Raw genomic sequence first — 20,268 nt, 5'->3', positions numbered from 1 at the left:
TTTCCTAAATAAAAATTAATGAAATAGCACGTACTCACAGGTGTTGAACTGGTTGCACTGCATGAACGAGATGTCTTATCAACAAATAGTGGATGCTGGGATGGTGGTGCAGGGATCTTCTTCCAAATAAATTGAGCTATTCTTCCATCATTATTGAAGACTGATTAGCACCCAAGCTCCAAGTGCTTTATGACCCCAAGAGTGATTAGCTCTAATTTCCCAGGATTTCTAATACCCAAAGAAGTTTTTTACCCGTAGCGTGATTAGCTCCTATTTCCCCCAGGCGCTGTTTTGTCCTTAGCGTGATTATCACTCATTTCCAAGGACCTGTTTCACCCTTAACATGATTATCTTCAATTTCTCTGAAGTTTCATAATCCTTAGAAAGAAAAGACCCAATTTGCTATGAACTATTTAACCCTTATAAAACTTCCGTTTCCCAGGCGGTATTTCATCCATAGGTCGATAAGTTGGTGTATCCCAGGCATGATACAGCAGCACCTTAACACTTTATAGTCGATTTAATGCTAACTGACTCGCATCTTATAAAATATATGTAAGTATTAAATAAATTGTCATCTAAACTTCAAGAATGAATATCCTTGATAATAACTAACATCTACAGTTTATTTGATCACTTTTGATGTACACACACACACACACACACACACACACACACACACACACACACATATATATATATATATATATATATATATATATATATATATATATATATATATATATATATATATATATAGAGAGAGAGAGAGAGAGAGAGAGAGAGAGAGAGGGAGGGAGGTACCACCTCTATAACTGGAATGGGGACCCTCATCCTCAGAGAAGACAATAAACGTACCTCAGGGAAAACTCAAGGTTCTCACCGGAGCTGTTTGAATATTTTCTTCTCCTACCACCCCCTATATTTTATATTCTATGTGAACATTTATTAATAAACAGAATACATTTACAGAAAACACAAACACGAATACAATGGTTCAATTTATTAAAGATCATGAATTTCCTCCAGCTCCTTCGAAGCCGGACGCGAGTCCAGTGTGCAGCAAGCATTTCCCCTCTGGATGGCCACACTGAGGCGCTGGAACATGAAAGTGGCTGCCCTTGGGTCCCTGGTAGTGTCGATGAGTCTGGAACCCAATTCTTTAAGGAAACATGTGGCATTTTTTCCCATGATCCCAAAGTCTCTGATCCTACTGGGACAAATTGATACTGTTGGCTAATGTCCCTGTACTTGCTGATCTTGTACTCCTCCCTGTGGTCAGCAGCTCCTCCCTGTCGCCCCACACTGTGATGGATATAGGTGTCAGCCAGTGTGGACACACAGGTATAGTCCCATGCTAAGAGCTTGCCATTCTTCCAAGGATAGATGGTGATCCCGTCGGGGCAGTTTGCTGGGTTGTGGGTATTGTTTGCTGCTAGTGATCAGGGCTCCCTCTCAGCTGTGCATCCAGCTGTAGCAAGTGTTCTCATTATGAGGTTGATCTCATTGTGTCTTGCATGCCAGCCCTTAGTTTTGGAACAGTTAAGACCATGTATTTATTACAAATAAATGCAAATTTTGTTCATAGCTGCTGTGTTTGGCCGAATATTAAGCAATCAACATTATACGTGATGAAAGTTTTGTTTAATCATGACCAATACGTATAATAATAGTTAAACTGATCAAGTGTATGATTGATCATGTATTACTAAAAGTCTGTTTGATCATATTAAAGTAAATATATTTGTAACTGCCAATAACATGTTTAATTTTATTGTGGGACCAAGTGATAAAAAAAAAATCAGTGATAGGGCTCCGTCCTTCATAACAACATAAATACTATTAAAAGTTATAATTTACACAAAATTTATTCTTAAGTGGTTGCAACAGAAAAAAATATTGATCTTGCATGTTTGGATAAAATCTAAATATGAGATTAATGATTATTAAAAGTTATTAAGTTATAGATGTATAATAAATATGAAATCATTGTATAAATTATAGCAGTTAACTATTGTGTGTGTGTACACACCTATTTGAACTCACCTATTTGTGGTTGCAAGGGTCGAGATATAGCTTTTGGCCCCGCCTCTTCACTGATCGCTACTAGGTCCTCTCTCCCGCTGTTCAATAAGCTTTATCATGTAGTTATCATGTCTTCCCTAACCTTCCTGTCTTCCATAGTCGTCAGGCCTATCTCCCTTAACCTTTCATCATAAGACATTACCCTTAGTTATGGAACTAACCTTGTTACAAATCTTTGCCCCTTCTCTAATTTCTTGACGTGCTTAACCAGGTGTGTGCTCCAAACTGGTGCTGCATACTCCAGTATGCGACTGACGTACACCTTGCTGAGGTATCACAATTTCTCATGTTTGCCAGGCGCCCATTTGCTGCAGCAGTTATCTTGTTGATGTGCGCCTCAAGAGATGTGCTCGGTATTATACTCACCCCGAGATCCTTTTCTTTGAGTGAGGTTTGCAGTCTTTGACCACTTAGCCTATACTCTGTCTACAGTCTTCTTTGCCTTTTCCCGATCTTCATGACTTTGCATTTTGTCAGGGTTAAATTCGAGGAGCCAGTTGCTGCACCAAGCTTCCAGCTTGTCCAGGTCTCTTTGTAGTCCTGCCTGATCCTTATCCGATTTAATTCCTCTCATTAACTTCACATCTGCAAACAGGGATACTTCTGAGTCTATTCCTTCTGTCGTGTCATTCACGTATACACAAAATAGCACTAGTCCTAGGGCTGACCCATGTGGAACCCCGCTCGTCACAGGCGCCTACTCTGATACCTTGTCAAGTACCATGACTCGTTGTTGCCTCCCTGTCAGGTATTCTGTGATCCACTGCAGTGCCTTTCCTGTTATACATGCCTGATCCTCCAGCTTTTGCACTAATCTCTTGTGAGGAACTGTGTCAAAGGCCTTCTTGCAGTCCAAGAAAATGCAGTCTACCCACCCCACTCTCTCGAGTTTTACTCCCGTTACCTAGTCATAAAAGTCCAGTAGGTTTGTGACAGAGGATTTGCCTTCCCTGAATCCGTGCTGGTTGTCATTCTTGAGCTTGTTTCTTTCTAGGTGCTCCACCAGTCTCCTCCTGGGAATCTTCTCCAAGACTTTGCATACTATACAAGTCATTGACACTGGTCTATAGTTTAGTGCCTCGCGTCTGTCTCCTAAATTAAAAATGGGGACTGCGTGTATGTGTGTACTCGCCTAATTCACCTAATTGTGGTTGCATGGGTCGAGACTTAGCTCCTGGCACCGCCTCTTCACTGAGTGCTACTAGGTCCTCTCTCTCCCTGCTCCATGAGCTTTATCATACCTCATTTTAAAGATATGTATGGTTCCTGACTCCACTACCTGTGTGTGTGGGGGGGTGGGGGAAGTGAATATCGAATTATTTTAACATGACCTGATAATTGTTGTCTAAATGTAATGAGTTTTTGTGGGTATAGAAGGAGAGGAAGCTGTCTTGACTTGCTATATTCTGTCTCTGTTCTGAGACAGTGTATGAATATCAAGTCAGATTAGTATAACCTCTTATATGCTATGTTTATGTTGTGAGTATCTGAATGACGAGCCAGGTTAGTCTGACCTGCTATATGTACTCCCTTTGTTGTTTGTGTCTGGATGCCCAGTCACAATGCCATCAACGTTAATTTCATTTGTTGGATACACAGGCGTACTGCTCATAGTAATGAAGAAACGTTACATGTGTAGAGCACGTTTTTATTGTGACTACGTTTCGCTTTATGTAGTCCTTTATCAAGTCAATTATATAGCTTTGCGCGGGATGGAAAGTTGCTCTCCACCTGCGACCTTTGATGAGTTAGACACCTGTGTATCACCTTGGTGACTTGTTTATTGATATGCTTCGCCTGAGTGTCTCGTTTCTTCAGTAGAATACAAATGAGTATAACTGAAGACAGTTGAAGTGGAGAGGGTAATTTTAAATTTCTAATATGTTGTACTTATAGCCTGTATTTAACTGAAAAAACTGATGTGTAGGCGGAACCTTTCGTCAATAAAGCTACATAAGTGTTACACGTGTCTTATTTATCAGGTCGAAACTGATAGCCATATATAATTTGATTCTTGTCTGGCGCAGCAACGCAGTGGCATCTTGGTAGAAGGAATGTATTCTGCGATTCTATTGCTAACACGAGATTAGCATAATCTATTTCCACTAGTGGGCTCTGCTCACCAATGACTTCAGCTCCAGATGCTACATCTCACTTTTAGTTAAAGTATACACGTCTTTGGTTTTATGCCTAATTTATGGGCGAAGACTGATCACTTTCTATCAAGGCTGAGGGACTAATTACCTAAAAAATATTTCTTCTGCTGGTTCCAATTACATTCGCCAGTAGCATTCGAAATTTTGCTACAATGAATATACGTAAGTGTTGCACCACTGTATAACCCTGGTGGTTTCTTACTCATCAACTTACTGTTATTGTATACCGTCTGCAACATGATACCTGAGTCTTCCCTTAAGAGTATCTGCTGCATGGCTTCTACCGATTATTTATTAACTATTGGCTGTTTCTGTTTTTCATTTAGATATTTAATTATGATACTAATTAGTGATGTTTACACTACAAAATACAATTAATACAGGAAAATTACAGATAAAGTATGCATTTAATAATATATAGCCGACTGCTACAAGGATACATTATATTGGTTGCCAGAGAGTTGCTCGTACAAACCATACCACGGGTGGGGTTAGAACCCGCGATCAGAGTCACAAAACTCCAGATCGACGCTTTAGCCACTGGACCAGCTGGCTACAATAAGAGTCATCAAACTAGATATATTTCTACACCATAGGAAGGTTAGCATAGACACCACTCTGACCACAAATGCAAGACGAATATCCCGCTAGTGTTTCATATTATGGTTTCCATGCGATAACTTGAGAACTCTTCTTGTGGTCAGCTTCAAGCTTTTAATCAACTCTAGTTTATCATAAAGGAAGATTTTAATATTAAAACAAATCACGGAACGGGAGGGGCTTGAATCCCTGTGAGTTGTAGGACTCGCCTGCCAAAGATTCAAGCCCCCACCCGTTCAAAGTTATCTAGTGGCCCATTAGACATTCTTAAAAAAAAAAATGTGAAAAATCGTTCGTACTCTTCTCAAGGACTAAGAAACTGTGATAACTAAGTTTTTTTGACACAACTTGAGAATTCAGATGGTCTTAACTCGAATTTGGAAAAAAAAAATTTAGTATATACATATCTGAAAAAAATATATATTTTTGATACCTCATATTTAAAATATACACATTTTATATGACACGAAGCTGCATTTCATAGAGATAAACAATACCACAAGGCTAAAATATTGTATTTTCAAATGTTTTTGCCTGTCATTATCATGCAGAGAGAGAGAGGCTGTTACCTCATTTCTTATTTCTCAAACCTTGCATTAAGTTTTATTTTCAATATTTTCTAAGTAAAATATCATTGTTTTTTTTCGATTTGTAGTATTTTGCTCAATCTGACAACACTGATAAAGAAATGTTATTCGATTTTATTAAATTTTGTTGTATAGTTTTTGGTTCATCTGTAAAAATCTTCATAGAATATTCAATGTTAATAACCTTATTCCTTTTCCAGATAATTACATCTGATAGTTTTTATTTAATTACTAAAATATCTATAAATTTAAGCAACGTAACAATGTAATAAGATAAACCTTAACATCTTCCTTAATGTTAACAGCAAATTAATAAATAATATTAACTTTATCTTAAAATCCACAATGGCTGCAGGAAATTAAGACTAATTCATATTTCATGTTGCATTTATTTTCTAGTTGTTACTCTCTAGCAAGTTCCTCTAGAAAAATGTTTGCCACTAGTTTCACATAGATGATGGTGGTACGTGGGAGAGAGTTGAGGACGTGAAGTCTACACCGAGGCAGTCTTCTGAGAAGTCTTCTCTGTTTCTAGATTAAAGACTATCCCTTATTTAATAAGGGATAGTCTTTAATCTAGACACAGATAATAAGGCTTATTATCTAGATGAATGAGTTATGAAGAGTAAAACATAAGGCGCTCTCCCACTCCTCCACTCTCTCTGACCACTGTCGGCACGAAAACGGGGAACACTATGCCTTACAACACTGCAAAAATAACGTGGAATTTATAGGAGAGATGAAACTGGCAGGAAGACGTCATCTCCAACTATCTCGACTAAATTAATTCTGTTTCTACCTGAACCTACTCTTATTACTCCACTGTCATTCACAAAACTGTGTGTACCAGTAGTGCAATGACTGTCACAACTTATGTCTACCACTACATTCACTATTGACTAAGTTGACTTCAGTCGCTGAAGAGACATCAGGAATCTGTTGACTTTAAGACTGACCCGTCTACCGAATGTATATGACGGTTTGCATGGGTTCAGTGATGTCTAGTAAGGCAGCGAGTGCCCCTGGCCACGCCTTACTTCTGTCTTCCCCTCATTATATCCTATACTTCACTGGTTACTGTAAATTAATATCTTGTTTTCCGACATCAAAAACAATTTGGGTTGATTCAGCTGTCTTGACCGATTTTTACTCAGTATTTTGTCATGAAGGTTCTAGCACGATGTTTCTAGTCGAGTTCTATACAAAGTGCTTGTCCAGGAGGTTCAAGAATAATTATATAGTCTTTACACTTATAATAGCCAATAGTTTATTCCATTCTGCTATAAGTCTTCGTGCAAAACCATCCTTACATACATTCGTGTTGTATCTTGCCTGGTGTAGGATCAGGCCTCTCTGTGCATCAGAGCCTGATCAACCAAGTTGTTATTGCCGGCCGCACGCACTCCAACATACGAACCACTGCCCGGTTGGTCAGGTACTGGCTAAAACTGTTTGTCTAGCTCGCTCTTGAGTACAGCTAGAGATCTATTGGTAATTCCCCTTATATATGTTGCGGGCAGTCGAACAGTCTTGGACCTCTGAAGCTTATTGAATAATCTCTTAATTAGCTTACGGCAGCCATGCTTTTCATATGGGGGGATGTTGCACAATTGGGGGATGTTGGACAAATCAAATGTTTCAAGTTTGAGTTTCTTAAAAGCATTCAGTATCTACTGCGACCTCAGAGTAAGGTGATGAGGATAAAAAAAATAGGTAACGAAAGATTGGATATCAGATTGGAGGCAGAGAGTATGGAGGAGGTGATGTATTCATATATTTAGGAGTGGACGTGTCAGCTGATGGGTCTATGAAAGATGAGGTGAATCATAGAACTGATAAAGGGGAAAACAGTGAGTGGTGAATGGAGGAGTCTGTGGAGCCAAAGATCTTTGTCCATGGAAGCAAAGAGAGGAATGTATGAGTATAGTTATATTAACTCTCTTACATTGGTGTGAAACACGGGTGGTGAATATTGCAACAAGGAGAAGGCTGGAGGCAGTGGAGATGTGTCTGAGGGCAATGTGTGGTGTGAATATAATGCAGAGATTCGTAGGTTGGAAATTAGGAGGAGGTGCAAGATTAGTAAGACTATTATCCAGAGGGCTGAGGAGGGGTTGTTGAGGTAGTTCGGACGCAAAGAGAGGATGAAACCAAATAGAAAGAATTCGAGAGTGTATAAATCTGTAGTGGAGGGAAGGCGGAGTAGGGGTCGGCCTAAGAAATATTGGAAGGAGTGGGTAAAGGAGGTTTTGTGTGCGAGGGGTTTTGACTTACAGCAATCATGCATGAACATGGTATGTTAGATAGGAGCAAATGGAGACTAATGGTTATTAGGACTTGACGTGCTGTTGGAGTGTGAGCAAGGTAACATTTATGGAAGGCTCAAGAAATCGTAATGACACGATTGCAAACAAACAATACCCCCGGCCGGGATTGAACCCGCGGCTGGAGTTTTGAGACTCTATGACCGCGGGTTCAATCCCGGCCGGGGGTATGATTTATGGAAGGATTCAGGGAAACCGGCAGGCTGCACTTGAGTCCTGAAAATGGAAAATACAATGTTGCAATTGTATAACTGAAGTGTAAGCACACCACTGGCAAGACTACAAACCTCACCTCTTGAGTGAGGTTTGTAGTCTCTTGCCTCCCAGACTATACTCCGTCTGCGGTCTTCTTTGCCCTTCCTCAATCTTCAGGAGCCAGTTTCTAGACCATACCTGCAGCCTGTCCAGATCCCTTTAAAATTCTGCCTGGTCATCGTCCGATTGAATTCTTCTCATCAACTTCATATCTGCAAACAGGAACACTTCTGAGTCTATTCCTACTCTCATGTAGTTCACATATACTAGAAACAGCACCGGTCCTAGGACTGCCCCTGTGGAACCCCGCTCGTCACGGGCGCCCACTCTGACACCTCATCACGTACCATGACTCGATGATGTCTTCCCGACAAGTGTTCCCTGATCCAGTTCAGTGCCTTCCTTGCACTCCCTGCCTGACCCTCAAATTTTTGCACTAATCACTTGTGTGAAACTGTGTCAAACGTCTTCTTACAGTCTAAGAAAATGCAATCTACCCACTCCCCTTTCTCTTGTCTTAGTGCTGTCACCCTGTCATAGAGCTCCAGTAGGTTTGTGACACAGGATTTCCCGTCCCTGAAACCGTGCAAGTTGTCGTTAATAAGCTCATTCCTTTCTAGGTGTTCCACCACTTTTCTCCTCACAATCTTCTCCATGACTGCATACTATACATGTCAGTGACACTGTGACACTGGTCTGTAGTTTAGTGCTTCGTGTCCGTCTGTTTTTTTTTAAATTTGGGGCTACATTTGCTGTCTTTCATACCTCGGTCACATTGTTTCGATAGATGTGTTGAAGATTGTTGTTAGTGGTACACAATGCACCTCTACTCCCTCTCTCAGGACCCATGGAGAGATGTTATCCAGCCCCATCGCCTTTGAGGTATCTAGCTGGCTAAGCAGCCTCTTTATTTCTTCCTTGGTTGTATGTATTGTGTCCAACACTTGATTGTGTACCCGCCTCCCCATCTTTCTGGAGTTGTTCCTGTCTTCGCTGTGAACACTTCTTTGAATCTCATGTTGAGTTCTTCACATACATCTCGTTCGTTTCTTGTGATCTCCCCACCTTCCTTCCTCAGCCTGATTACTTGGTCTTAGACTGTTGTTTTCCTTTTGATGTGGCTGTATAACAGCTTTGGGTTAGATTTGGCTTTTGCTGCTATCATTTTCGTATTGTCGTTGGGCCTCCATTCTTACCTGTGTGTGTGTGTGTGTGTGTGTGTTTGTGTGTGTGTGTGTGTGTGTGCGTGCACTCACCTATTTGTACTCACCATTTGTAATTGCAAGGGTTGAGTCATAGCTCTTGGCCCCGCCTCTTCTCTGATCGCTACTAAGTCCTCTCTTTCCTTTTCCATGAGCTTTGTCGAACCTCGTCTTAAAACTATGTATGATTCCTGCCTCTACTACGTCACTTGCCAGACTATTCTACTTCCTGACAACTCTGTAACCGAAGAAATACTTCCTAACATCCCTTTGACTCATATGAGTCTTCAACTTCCAATTGTGACCCCATGTTTCTGTGTCCTATCTCTGGAACATCCTGTCTCTATCTCCCTTGTCAATTCCCCGAAGTACTTTGTATGAAGTTATCATGTCTCCCCTAACCCACTTGCCCTCCAGTGTTGTCAGGCCGATTTCCCTTAACCTTACTCCGTACGACATTCCCCTTAGCTCTGGAACTAGTCTTGTTCCAAACCTATGCACTTTCTCTAATTTCTTGACGTGCTTGAGCAGGTGTGGGTTCCAAAACTGGTGCTGCATACTCCAGTATGGGCCTGACGTACTCGGTGAACAGAGTCTTGAACGATTCCTTACTAACGTATCGGATCTCTAGTCTCAGGTTTGCTAGGTGTCCATATGCAGCAACAGATATCTGGTTGATGTGCACCTCAAGAGATGTACTCGGCATTGTACACACCCTTTACAATCCATCCCACTAACGAAATACGTATTTGCCCAACCCAATTTTCAATGCTTCCCAAGAAATATGCTTTGGCCACCTAGCCAAAGACTAAGTGGCCAAAATCTGGTCTTTTATGCCTTTCCCCTATCTTCATGACTTTGCATTTGGCGGGGTTAAATTCGAGGAGCCAGTTCCTGGACCAGGCTTGCAGCCTCTCCAGGTCTGCCTGATCCTCATCCGATTTAATTCTCTTCATTAGCTTCACATCATCTGCAAACAGGGACACTTCTGAGTCTATGCCTTCCTTCATGTCATTCATATATACAAAACAAGCATCGGACTTCATGTATGTATGTATATATATATATATATATATATATATATATATATATATATATATATATATATATATATATATATATATATATGAATATGACGCACACCTGAGGTCAACCCTTAAGAAAGCACTGAACTTGTCACTAGAGGATCAGCAATGGGATCAGGCAACCCTCCCAGTGCGACTGGGAGGTATAGGGGTGCGTAAAGCAACGCATGTTGCTTTACCTGCTTTTCTGTCTTCGTGTTTGGCTTCCAGTGCATTAGTCAAGAAGATTGTTCCCGAACGCTTGAGAGACGTGGTAGGAGCTCAAGACCCCAGGTTTACTGAAGCAGCGATTCGGTGGGACACCCTTACAGATTCCTCCAGTAGACCAGCTCCTCCCAAAGAACACAAACAGTCCCACTGGGACAAACCGATCATGGAAAAAATCGCCAACACAATGCTCTCCAACGCCTCAGGAAAGGACAAAGCTCGTCTCCTGGCAGTGAAGGCACCACACTCAGGAGATTTCCTGTTAGCTGTTCCCAATTCCTCCTTGGGCACTCGACTAGACCCACAGGCCATTCGGATTGGTGTTGCTCTTCGCCTAGCCGCCCCCATCCTCACCGAACATAGGTGTATTTGCGGCAGGGCGACAGCTGATCAATTCGGACTTCATGGTCTCGTGTGTCACACAGCAGAAGGGAAGTATGCCAGGCATGAGGAGGTCAATGACATCATAAAGAGAAGCCTCGCCACAGCCCGTTGCCCAGCTCAACGGGAACCCCAAGTGCAGAGGTCTGGCGGAAATCAAAAGCGTCCTGATGGAGCCACTATGCTACCTTGGAAGGATGGAAAGCAGATTGCCTGGAACTACACATGTGCTGCCACATTGGCAGACACCTACTTGCCATACTCTGTAGTGGAAGGGGGTGGAGCTGCCAGCCACAGGGAGACCCAGAAGATCCGCAAATATGAAGCCCTTCCCCCTTGCTATAACTTCATCCCAATAGGGTCGGAGACCCTTGGAGCATGGGGAAAGTGTGCTCTAAAGTTCCTAATAGAGCTGGGTGAAAAGCTCATCATAGAAACCAAGGACCACAGGGCGACCAGCTTCCTCTTTCAGAGACTCAGTGTTGCGATCCAGAGAGGAAATGCCTGCAGCATTCTGGGCACGCGGCCCACTGCCGGGGAGCTGGACGAAGTATTCGAGATGTAGCTCTGAGTTACCTATGTTGTTTTACTTTCCATTGTATTTTTGTGAATGTTTTGTCAATGTAGTTTGTCTTTAAATAAAATATATATAAAATATAGGGGGAGGTAGGAGAAAATTCTCAAACAGCTTCAGGGAGAACCTTGAGTTTTCCCTGAAGCAAGTTTATTCTTTCTCTGAGGATGAGGGTCCCTATAACAGTTCTAGAGGTGGTACCTCTCTCTCTCTCTCTCTCTCTCTCTCTCTCTATATATATATATATATATATATATATATATATATATATATATATATATATATATATATATAATGTGTGTGTGTGTATGTGTGTGTGTGTGTATGTTTCGTATGTGTATTATGGAGAGTTTTTTTTTTTTTTTAGTGAGAGGTTTTTAATAGGAATGTGTTATTAGTGAGTGAGCTTTTAAGCTCGGTGTTTGGAATGAGTGTGTGTGTGTGTGTTAAAATGTGTGTTTGGAGTGAATGTGTAAGCGTCATATTTGTTGTTTGTTAAAGGATACGTTACTGAACACAAGCTGACCCGTAGACACAACTAAGCTCCTGAGTGACGGAGGTGCTCTGCACACCACAACCTTCACCTTATTTCATATTTGTAATATTAGTGGAGCTAAATCAAGACGATTACTAAAATTGTGACCGGAAAAGTAAGACATTGTATTTTGAATCACATAAAAAAACTGAAATAGAAAATTATAGACTTTAAATGAAAGAATAGCATGACGGGTTGAACCTCTTTCTGAAGATTGAACCCCGGCGAGAATTGAACCCTTCATTTTCCCGATCAGAGCCGGAAGTGTGGTCAACCCATTATGCGAGATGGTAAAAATAGACTAACTAGAGAGAGAGAAAGAAAGGAATTGTAACCTGCGGTAGAGAAGTAATTGGAGAGGTAGGAAGAGGGTCGAGGACGAACTCGCAGCGTCCAACTCGATCTCAGCTCGTGGGTACCAAGCTTCAGTAAGCACTCCGCCTCCACGCTGCCGCCTCCTCGTGACACCTGCGGACGGGAATAAGTGGGATGGAGGAGGAATAGGAAGATTGGAGAAGGAAGAAGTTGAGGGAAAAAGGGGAGTTTGAAGAGGAATTTGTAATGGAGGAGGAAGAAAGGGTTTGACGAGTGATAGGATGGGAAATAAGAGATTGTGGGAAGAATGGAGAAGTTTGAAGGAGATACAGGACCCAGACGTAGAGTTAGGATAGAGTAAAGTCAAAATAGAGGGAAAGATAAGAACCAGGAAGACCGTTAGGAGGATAGACAACAGCCAGGTAGAGATTAGAAAAATAGACGAGAGAAAGTTAAGTCGTTAAAACGAATTAGGAGAACCAGTTATGGAGAGGAAAGGATGAAAGGAAGTCAGGAATGGAGTTAGAAGGATAGAGAACCAGAAGTTAGTGGTATAGGGAGCAAGAAGGATATTATAGAGCCAGGTAGAAAGTAGAGATGACGACAACATTCGGATGAAGAAACAGCGGCAGAAACAAATAGAGGCGCGGATGAAATACGGAAAGAAGAAAAAACGGAATTAGGGAGTGAGTGAGGAAAAGACAGAATGGACAGGATGAATTATCAAAGAAGTTAGGGAAAGAACGAGTGAAGAAAGAGAAAGTTAGAAATGAAAGGAAGCAAAGAGAAATTGATGTCGTGTGAGAAGAAAATTAGAGTAGGGAAAGGAATTAGGAGTTAAAGAACATGAGGGAAGAAAAGAAGATAAGAAGAAAGTAGAGAGACAGAATGGAAAGGAGGCATGGAGGGAGTGGGGAAAAGAGGTTGAATGGGGGGAACGGAGGAAAAGGAAGAGAATAAACAAAATTAGATTAGACGTAAAACATCAATTTTATAAAGACACTAATAAGAAACACACAAGATAAACAAACAGAAGTATATAAACATTATTATTAAGGACCTTTTTTTTCCTCCACAGTGACCTTTTTAAGTTACCCACACAATGATCTTCATCAAGTTACCCACACAATGAACTTCATCAAGTTACCCACACAATGAACTTCATCAAGTTACCCACACAATGAACTTCATCAAGTTACCCACACAATGAACTTCATCAAGTTACCCACACAATGAACTTCATCAAGTTACCCACACAATGAACTTTATCAAGTTACCCACACAATGAACTTCATCAAGTTACCCACACAATGAACTTTATCAAGTTACCTACACAATGATCTTCATCAAGTTACCCACACAATGATCTTCATCAAGTTACCCACACAATGATCTTCATCAAGTTACCCACACAATGATCTTCATCAAGTTACCCACATAATGATCTTCATCAAGTTACCCACACAATGATCTTCATCAAGTTACCCACACAATGATCTTCATCAAGTTACCCACACAATGATCTTCATCAAGTTACCCACACAATGATCTTCATCAAGTTACCCACACAATGATCTTCATCAAGTTACCCACACAATGATCTTCATCAAGTTACCCACACAATGATCTTCATCAAGTTACCTACACAATGATCTTCAAGTTACCCACACAGTGGATTTTGTTAAGTGTCACAGACGTGAAGTGTTTTGTGATCTGATAAAGTGTAGTGAAGGGGCGAAATGTTGTTGATAAAAGATATCGTAAAAATATATTTTTTGTCAACATGAATATAAAAAATTCGTATTATTTATGAATGGTAGATGCAATATAAATTTCAAACTCCTAACTAAATCTGTCAGTTATTCAGAGTTATTTTTCTTTTCACTATTATTTTTATTTTTAGATGACCCTCTTTCACATTCCCCCCACATACACACACACACACACACACACACACACACACACACACACACACACACACACACACACACACACACACACACACACACACACTAGAAATGGTACTGGAAAACCTTATGCATCAACATGTTATGGACACTACCAGAGAGAGAGGGGAGGATGAGCCAGTAAGACTGGACCTTGTGTTCACTCTGAGCAGTTCAGACATTGAGTACATCACATATGAGAGGCCCTTTGGAGCTAGTGATCACATGGTTCTGTGTTTTGATTACATAGAGCTAGAAGTAGAGAGGATAACAGGAGTTGGATGGAAAATGTCAAGCTATAAAAAGAGGGACTACACAGGTATGAGGAACTTCCTGCAGGAGATTCAGTGGGACAGAGAATTGGCAGGAAAGTCAGTAAATGAAATGATGGGATACGTAACAACAAAATGCAAGGAGACAGAGGAAAAGTTTGTTCCCAAGGGCAATAGAAATAACGGGAAGACCAAAGCGAGTCCTTGGTTTACCCGAAGGTGTAGGGAGGCAAAAACTAAGTGCAACAGAGAATGAAAAAGATACAGGAGGCAAAGGACCCAGGAAAATAGAATAGTCGAAGAGCCAGAAAAGAGTATGCACAGATGAGGAGGGTGGCCCAGCGACAGTACGAAAACGACATAGCATCGAAAGCCAAGTCTGTCTCAAAATTGCTGTATAGCCACATTAGGAGGAAGACAACAGACAAAGACCAGGTGATCAGGCTGAGGAAAGAAGGTGGGGAACTCACCAGAAGCGATCAAGAGGTATGTGAGGAGCTCAACAACAGATTTAAGGAAATATTTGCAGTGGTGACAGGAAGGCCTCTGGGTGGACAGAGCAGAGGGGGACGCCAACAAGGAATATACCAACAAGTGTTAGATGATATACACACAACTGAGGAGGAGGTGAAGCAGCTGCTAAGGGAACTTGATGCCTCAAAGGCAATGGGACCAGACATCTCCCCGTGGGTCCTTAGAGAGGAAGCAGAAATGCTGTGTGTGCCACTAACCAAAGTCTTCAACATATCCTTTGAAACTGGGCAAGCACCTGAGGTATGGAGGACGGAAAATGTAGTACCCATATTTAAAAAAGGAGACAGAAAAGAGGCCCTAAACTATAGACCAGTGTCACTGACGTGCATAGTATGCAAAGTAATGGAGATTATCAGGAGGAGAGTGGTGGAGCATCTGGAATGGAACAAGAGTATAAACGCCAAAGAGCACGGATTTGTGGAAGGCAAATCCTGTGTCACAAACCTATTGGAGTTTTATGATAAAGTAACAGAAGTAAGACACGAGAGAGAGGGGTGGGTTGATTGCATCTTCTTGGACTGCAAGGCCTTCGACACAGTTCCTCACAGGAGATTGGTGCAGAAGCTAGAGGATCAGGCGTGTATGACAGGAAGGGCGCTGCAATGGATCAGAGAATACCTGACAGGGAGGCAACAACGAGTCATGGTACGTGATGAGGTATCACAGTGGGCACCTGTGACGAGCGGGGTCCCAAAGGGGTCGGTCTTAGGATCAGTGCTGTTTTTGGTATATATGAATGACATGATGGAAGGGTTACTCACAAGTGTCCCTGTTCGCAGATGATGTGAAGTTAATAAGGAGAATTAAATCAGATGAGGATCAGGTAGGACTTCAAAGAGACCTGGACAGGCTGGACACCTGGTCCAGCAACTGGCTTCTCGAATTTAACCCTGCCAAATGCAAAGTCATGAAGATCGTGGGAGGGCAAAGAAGACCGCAGACAGAGTATAGGCTAGGTGGCTAAAGACTGCAAACCTCGCTCAAGGAAAAGGATCTTGGGGTGAGTATAACACCGAACACATCTCCGGAAGCACACATCAACCAGATAAATGCTGCAGCATACGGGCGCCTGGCAAACCTGAGAATAGCGTTCCGATACCTTAGTAAGGAATCGTTCAAGACACTGTACACCGTGTACGTCAGGCTCATATTGGAGTATGCAGCACCTGTTTGGAACCCACACTTGATGAAGCACATCAAGAAATTAGAGAAAGTGCAAATGTTTGCTACAAGGCTAGTTCTAGAGCTAAGGAGGACGTCCTACGAAGAAAGGTCCAGGGAAATCGGCCTAACGACACTGGAGGACAGGAGGGTTAGGAAAGACATAATAACAACATACAAAATAGTGCGTGGAATAGACAAGGTGGACAGAGACAGGATGTTCCAGACAGGGGACAGAGAAACAAGGGGTAACAATTGGAAGTTGAAGACCCAGATGAATCAAAAGGATGTTAGGAAGTATTTATTCAGTCATAGAGTAGTCAGGAAGTGGAATAGCCTAGCAAGTGAGGTAGTGGAGGCAGGAACCATACATAACTTTAAGATGAGGTATGATAAAGCTCATGGAGCAGGGAGAAAGAGGACCTAGTAGCACTCAGTGAAGAGGAAGGGCCTCTTCACTGAGTGCTACTAGGTCTCGACCCCTGCAACCACAATTAGGTGAGTACAATTAGACGAGTGTACACACACACGCGCGCGCGCGCGCACGAATATGTAAAGTTGATGAGAATAATTCAATCTGAAGGAGATCAGGCAGATCTACAAAGGGACCTGGACAGGCTGCAGACCTGGTCCAGCAACTGGTTCCTGGAGTTCAACCCCGCCAAGTGCAAAGTCATGAAGATTGGGAAAGGACAAAGAAGACCGCAGACAGAGTACTGTCTAGGTGGCCAGAAACTACAAACCTCATTCAAAGAAAAGGGTCTTGGGGCAAGTATAACACCAGACACATCTCATGAGGCGTACATCAACGAAATAACGGCTGCAGCATATGGGCGCCTAGCAAACCTCAGAACAGCATTCCGACATCTCAATAAGTAATCGTTCAGGACTCTGTACACTGTGTACGTTAGGCTTATATTGGAGTATGCAGCACCGTCTGGAAACCACACCTAGCCAACCACATAAGGAAACTAGAGAAAGTGCAAAGGTTTTCAACAAGAATCGTCCCGGAGCTAAGAGGCATGTCCTGCGAGGATAGGTTAAGGGAAATCGACCTGACGACACTGGAGGACAGGAGAGATAGGGGGGATATGACAACGACATATACTGAGAGGAATAGACAAGGTGGACAGAGACAGGATGTTCCAGAGATGGGACATAGCAACAAGGGGGCACAGTGTGAAGTTGAAGCCTCAGATGAATCACAGGGATGTTAGGAAGTATTACTTCGGTCACAGAGTTATCAGGAAGTGGAATATCCTGGGGAGTGATGTAGTGGAGGCAGGATCCATACATTGCTTTAGGAAGAGGTATGATAAGGCTCATGGAGCAGGAAGAGTGATCAAGTAGCGACCAGTGAAGAGGCGGGGCCAAGAGCTGTGAATCGACCCCTGCAACCACAACTAGTTGAGTACAACTGAGTACACACACACACACACACACACACACACACACACACACACACACACACACACACACACACACACACAAACCACACAAGGCCAAGTCCGACCCACATCAAGAGGAAAACAGCACACAAGGACCAGGTAATCAGACTGAGGAAGTAAGGAGAGAAGATCACAAGAGACGACCAGGTATGTAAAGAGCTCAACATAAGATTTAAGGAAGTATTTTCCGTGGAGGCATAAAAGCTTCCAACAAACCGGGATGGAAAGGTAGACCAACAAGTGCTGAACACACTACACACAACGAGACTTCTAAGTAAACTATACACCTCAAAGGCAGTGTAACCGGACACGTCTTCGTGGGTCGTGAGGGAGCAGAGGCACTGTGCATGCCACTAACAACCATCTTTAACACATTTATCGAGGTATGGAAGACATAAATATCGTTCACATTTTCAAGAAGGGAGACAGACAGGCATCATTTAACTACAGACCAGTGTCACTGACATGTATTGTAGGAGAAGATTATCAGGAGAAGAGTGGTGGAACACCTAGAAAAAATGACCTGAAGCACAGCTTCAGGGAGATGAAATCCTGCGTCACAAACCTACTGAAGTTTTACGACAAAGTAACATAAATAAGACAGGATTTCAAGACTGTATTTTCTTGGACTGTAAGAAAACTTTCGACACAGTTTCGCACAAGAGATTAGTGCAAATTACACAAATAATCCGCACATAGGAGAGAGGAAGAGCTTACGACTTTTCGGTTTGACTTAAACCATTTACAAAGTCACAGACCGTAGGTTTAGCGCTTTATTTTTTATTATAATAACAAAGTCACACTAACAGAAAAGAATGAAGAAGCCAGTTTATATAGACGAGCGCGAAAAGAGAAGGGAAGAAGAGAGGGAGAAGAGGAAGTAGCGGTAATGGTAGGTAGGTAGTAGAGGTACTACTAGAAGAAATAGTGTGGGCAGAGTAGTTTATTGCCAAAAGACGGAGAAAAATACATCGGAGTGAAGGATGAAAGAAGGTAAAAGTAAATGTGGTAGGAATAATGAAGTAATGGAGAGGGGAGAGGACTAAGTAAAAGTGGGTCAGTCTCAGTACAAGAAAAGGAGCACTGGAGCAGAGTTAAGGGCCCACAAGGAGCATTGGAGCAGAGTTAAGGGCCGCAAGGAGCACTGGAGCAAAGTTAAGGGCCGCAAAGAGCACTGGAGCAGAGTTAAGGGCCCACAAGGAGCATTGGAGCAGAGTTAAGGGGCGCAAGGAGCACTGCAGCAGAGCTAAGAGACCACAAGGAGCACTGGAACAGAGCTAAGGGCCCACAAGGAGCACTGCAACAGAACTAAGGGCCCTCAAGGAGCACTGGAACAGAGCTAAGGGCCCACAAGGAGCACTGGAAAAGAGCTAAGGGCCCACAAGGAGCACTGCAACAGAGCTAAGAGCCCACAAGGAGCACTGCAACAGAGCTAAGGACCCACAATGACACTGCAACAGAGTTAAGAGCCCACAATGAGCACTGCAACAGAGCTAAGGGCCCACAAGGAGCACTGCACAGAGCTAAGGACCCACAAGGAGCACTGCAGCAGAGTTAAGGGCCGCAAGGAGCACTGCAGCAGAGCTAAGAGCCCACAAGGAGCACTGAAACAGAGCTAAGGGCCCACAAGGAGCACTGCAACAGAGCTAAGGGCCAACAAGGAGCACTGCAACAGAGCCAAGGGTCCACAAGGAGCATTGGAACAGAGCTAAGGGCCCACAAGGAGAACTGCAACAGAGCTAAGAGCCCACAAGGAGCACTGCAACACAGCTAAGGGCCAACAAGGAGCACTGCAACAGAGCTAATGACCCACAAGGAGCACTGCAACAGAGGTAAGGGCCCACAAGGAGCGTTGCAATAGAGCTAAGGGCCTACAAGGAGCACTGCAACAGAGCTAAGAGCCCACAATGAGCACTGCAACAGAGCTAAGAGCCCACAAAGAGCACTGCACAGAGCTAAGGGCCCACAAGGAGCACTGCAGCAGAGCTAAGGGCCGCAAAGAGCATTGAAGCAGATTTAAGGGGCGCAAGGAGCACTGGAGCAGAGTTAAGGGCCGGTAGGTAAGACACATAGGCAACAGTTAGGCAACTTTATTCCGAAACGTTTCGCCTACACAGTAGGCTTCTTCAGTCGAATACAGAAAGTAGGCAGGAACAGTAGAGATATGAAGACGATGTAATCAGTCCATCACCCTTGAAGTCGTAGAATTTGAGGTTGTCAGTCCCTCAGCCTGGAGAAGTTCAGTTCCATAGTCAGGAACTATCTGAAGATCAAGAGACAGTGCGGAGACTTAAATACTGTCGGAAGGAGAGGTGCAGAGTAGTAGTAGTAGTAGTGAGAATATAGCCACTGAGAGGTCAGGTCCCTCTCAGATCCAACAGTTCTCACTTGAAATGGTTGTCCAAGGTGTTTTCTGTACCAAGAGGCCATGTGTTGCAGTGTCAGACAAGATGAACATCAAAATGGTATACAATACCGACAGGTTGGTAGGTAAGACACATAGGCAACAGTTAGGTAACTTTATTCCGAAACGTTTCGCCTACACAGTAGGCTTCTTCAGTCGAATACAGAAAGTAGGCAGGAACAGTAGAGATATGAAGA

The 20,268-nt window shown here is 42.7% G+C and overlaps 1 protein-coding gene across 1 annotated transcript in view; it reads right to left on the bottom strand.

The window, feature by feature from the left end:
• Positions 1-20,268, bottom strand: part of LOC128698274 (uncharacterized) — a 930,221-nt gene that overhangs the window by 131,498 nt on the left and 778,455 nt on the right. Inside the window, exon 6 of the mRNA XM_070098682.1 lies at positions 12,327-12,459. Coding sequence (XP_069954783.1) covers positions 12,327-12,459 — 133 coding nt within the window. The remainder of the gene's footprint in view (positions 1-12,326; positions 12,460-20,268) is intronic.

This window comes from Cherax quadricarinatus, chromosome 63 (assembly GCF_038502225.1).
Source record: "Cherax quadricarinatus isolate ZL_2023a chromosome 63, ASM3850222v1, whole genome shotgun sequence".
In the NCBI taxonomy this organism is placed as follows: domain Eukaryota; kingdom Metazoa; phylum Arthropoda; class Malacostraca; order Decapoda; family Parastacidae; genus Cherax; species Cherax quadricarinatus.
This window is presented reverse-complemented; position numbering and strand designations above follow the sequence as displayed.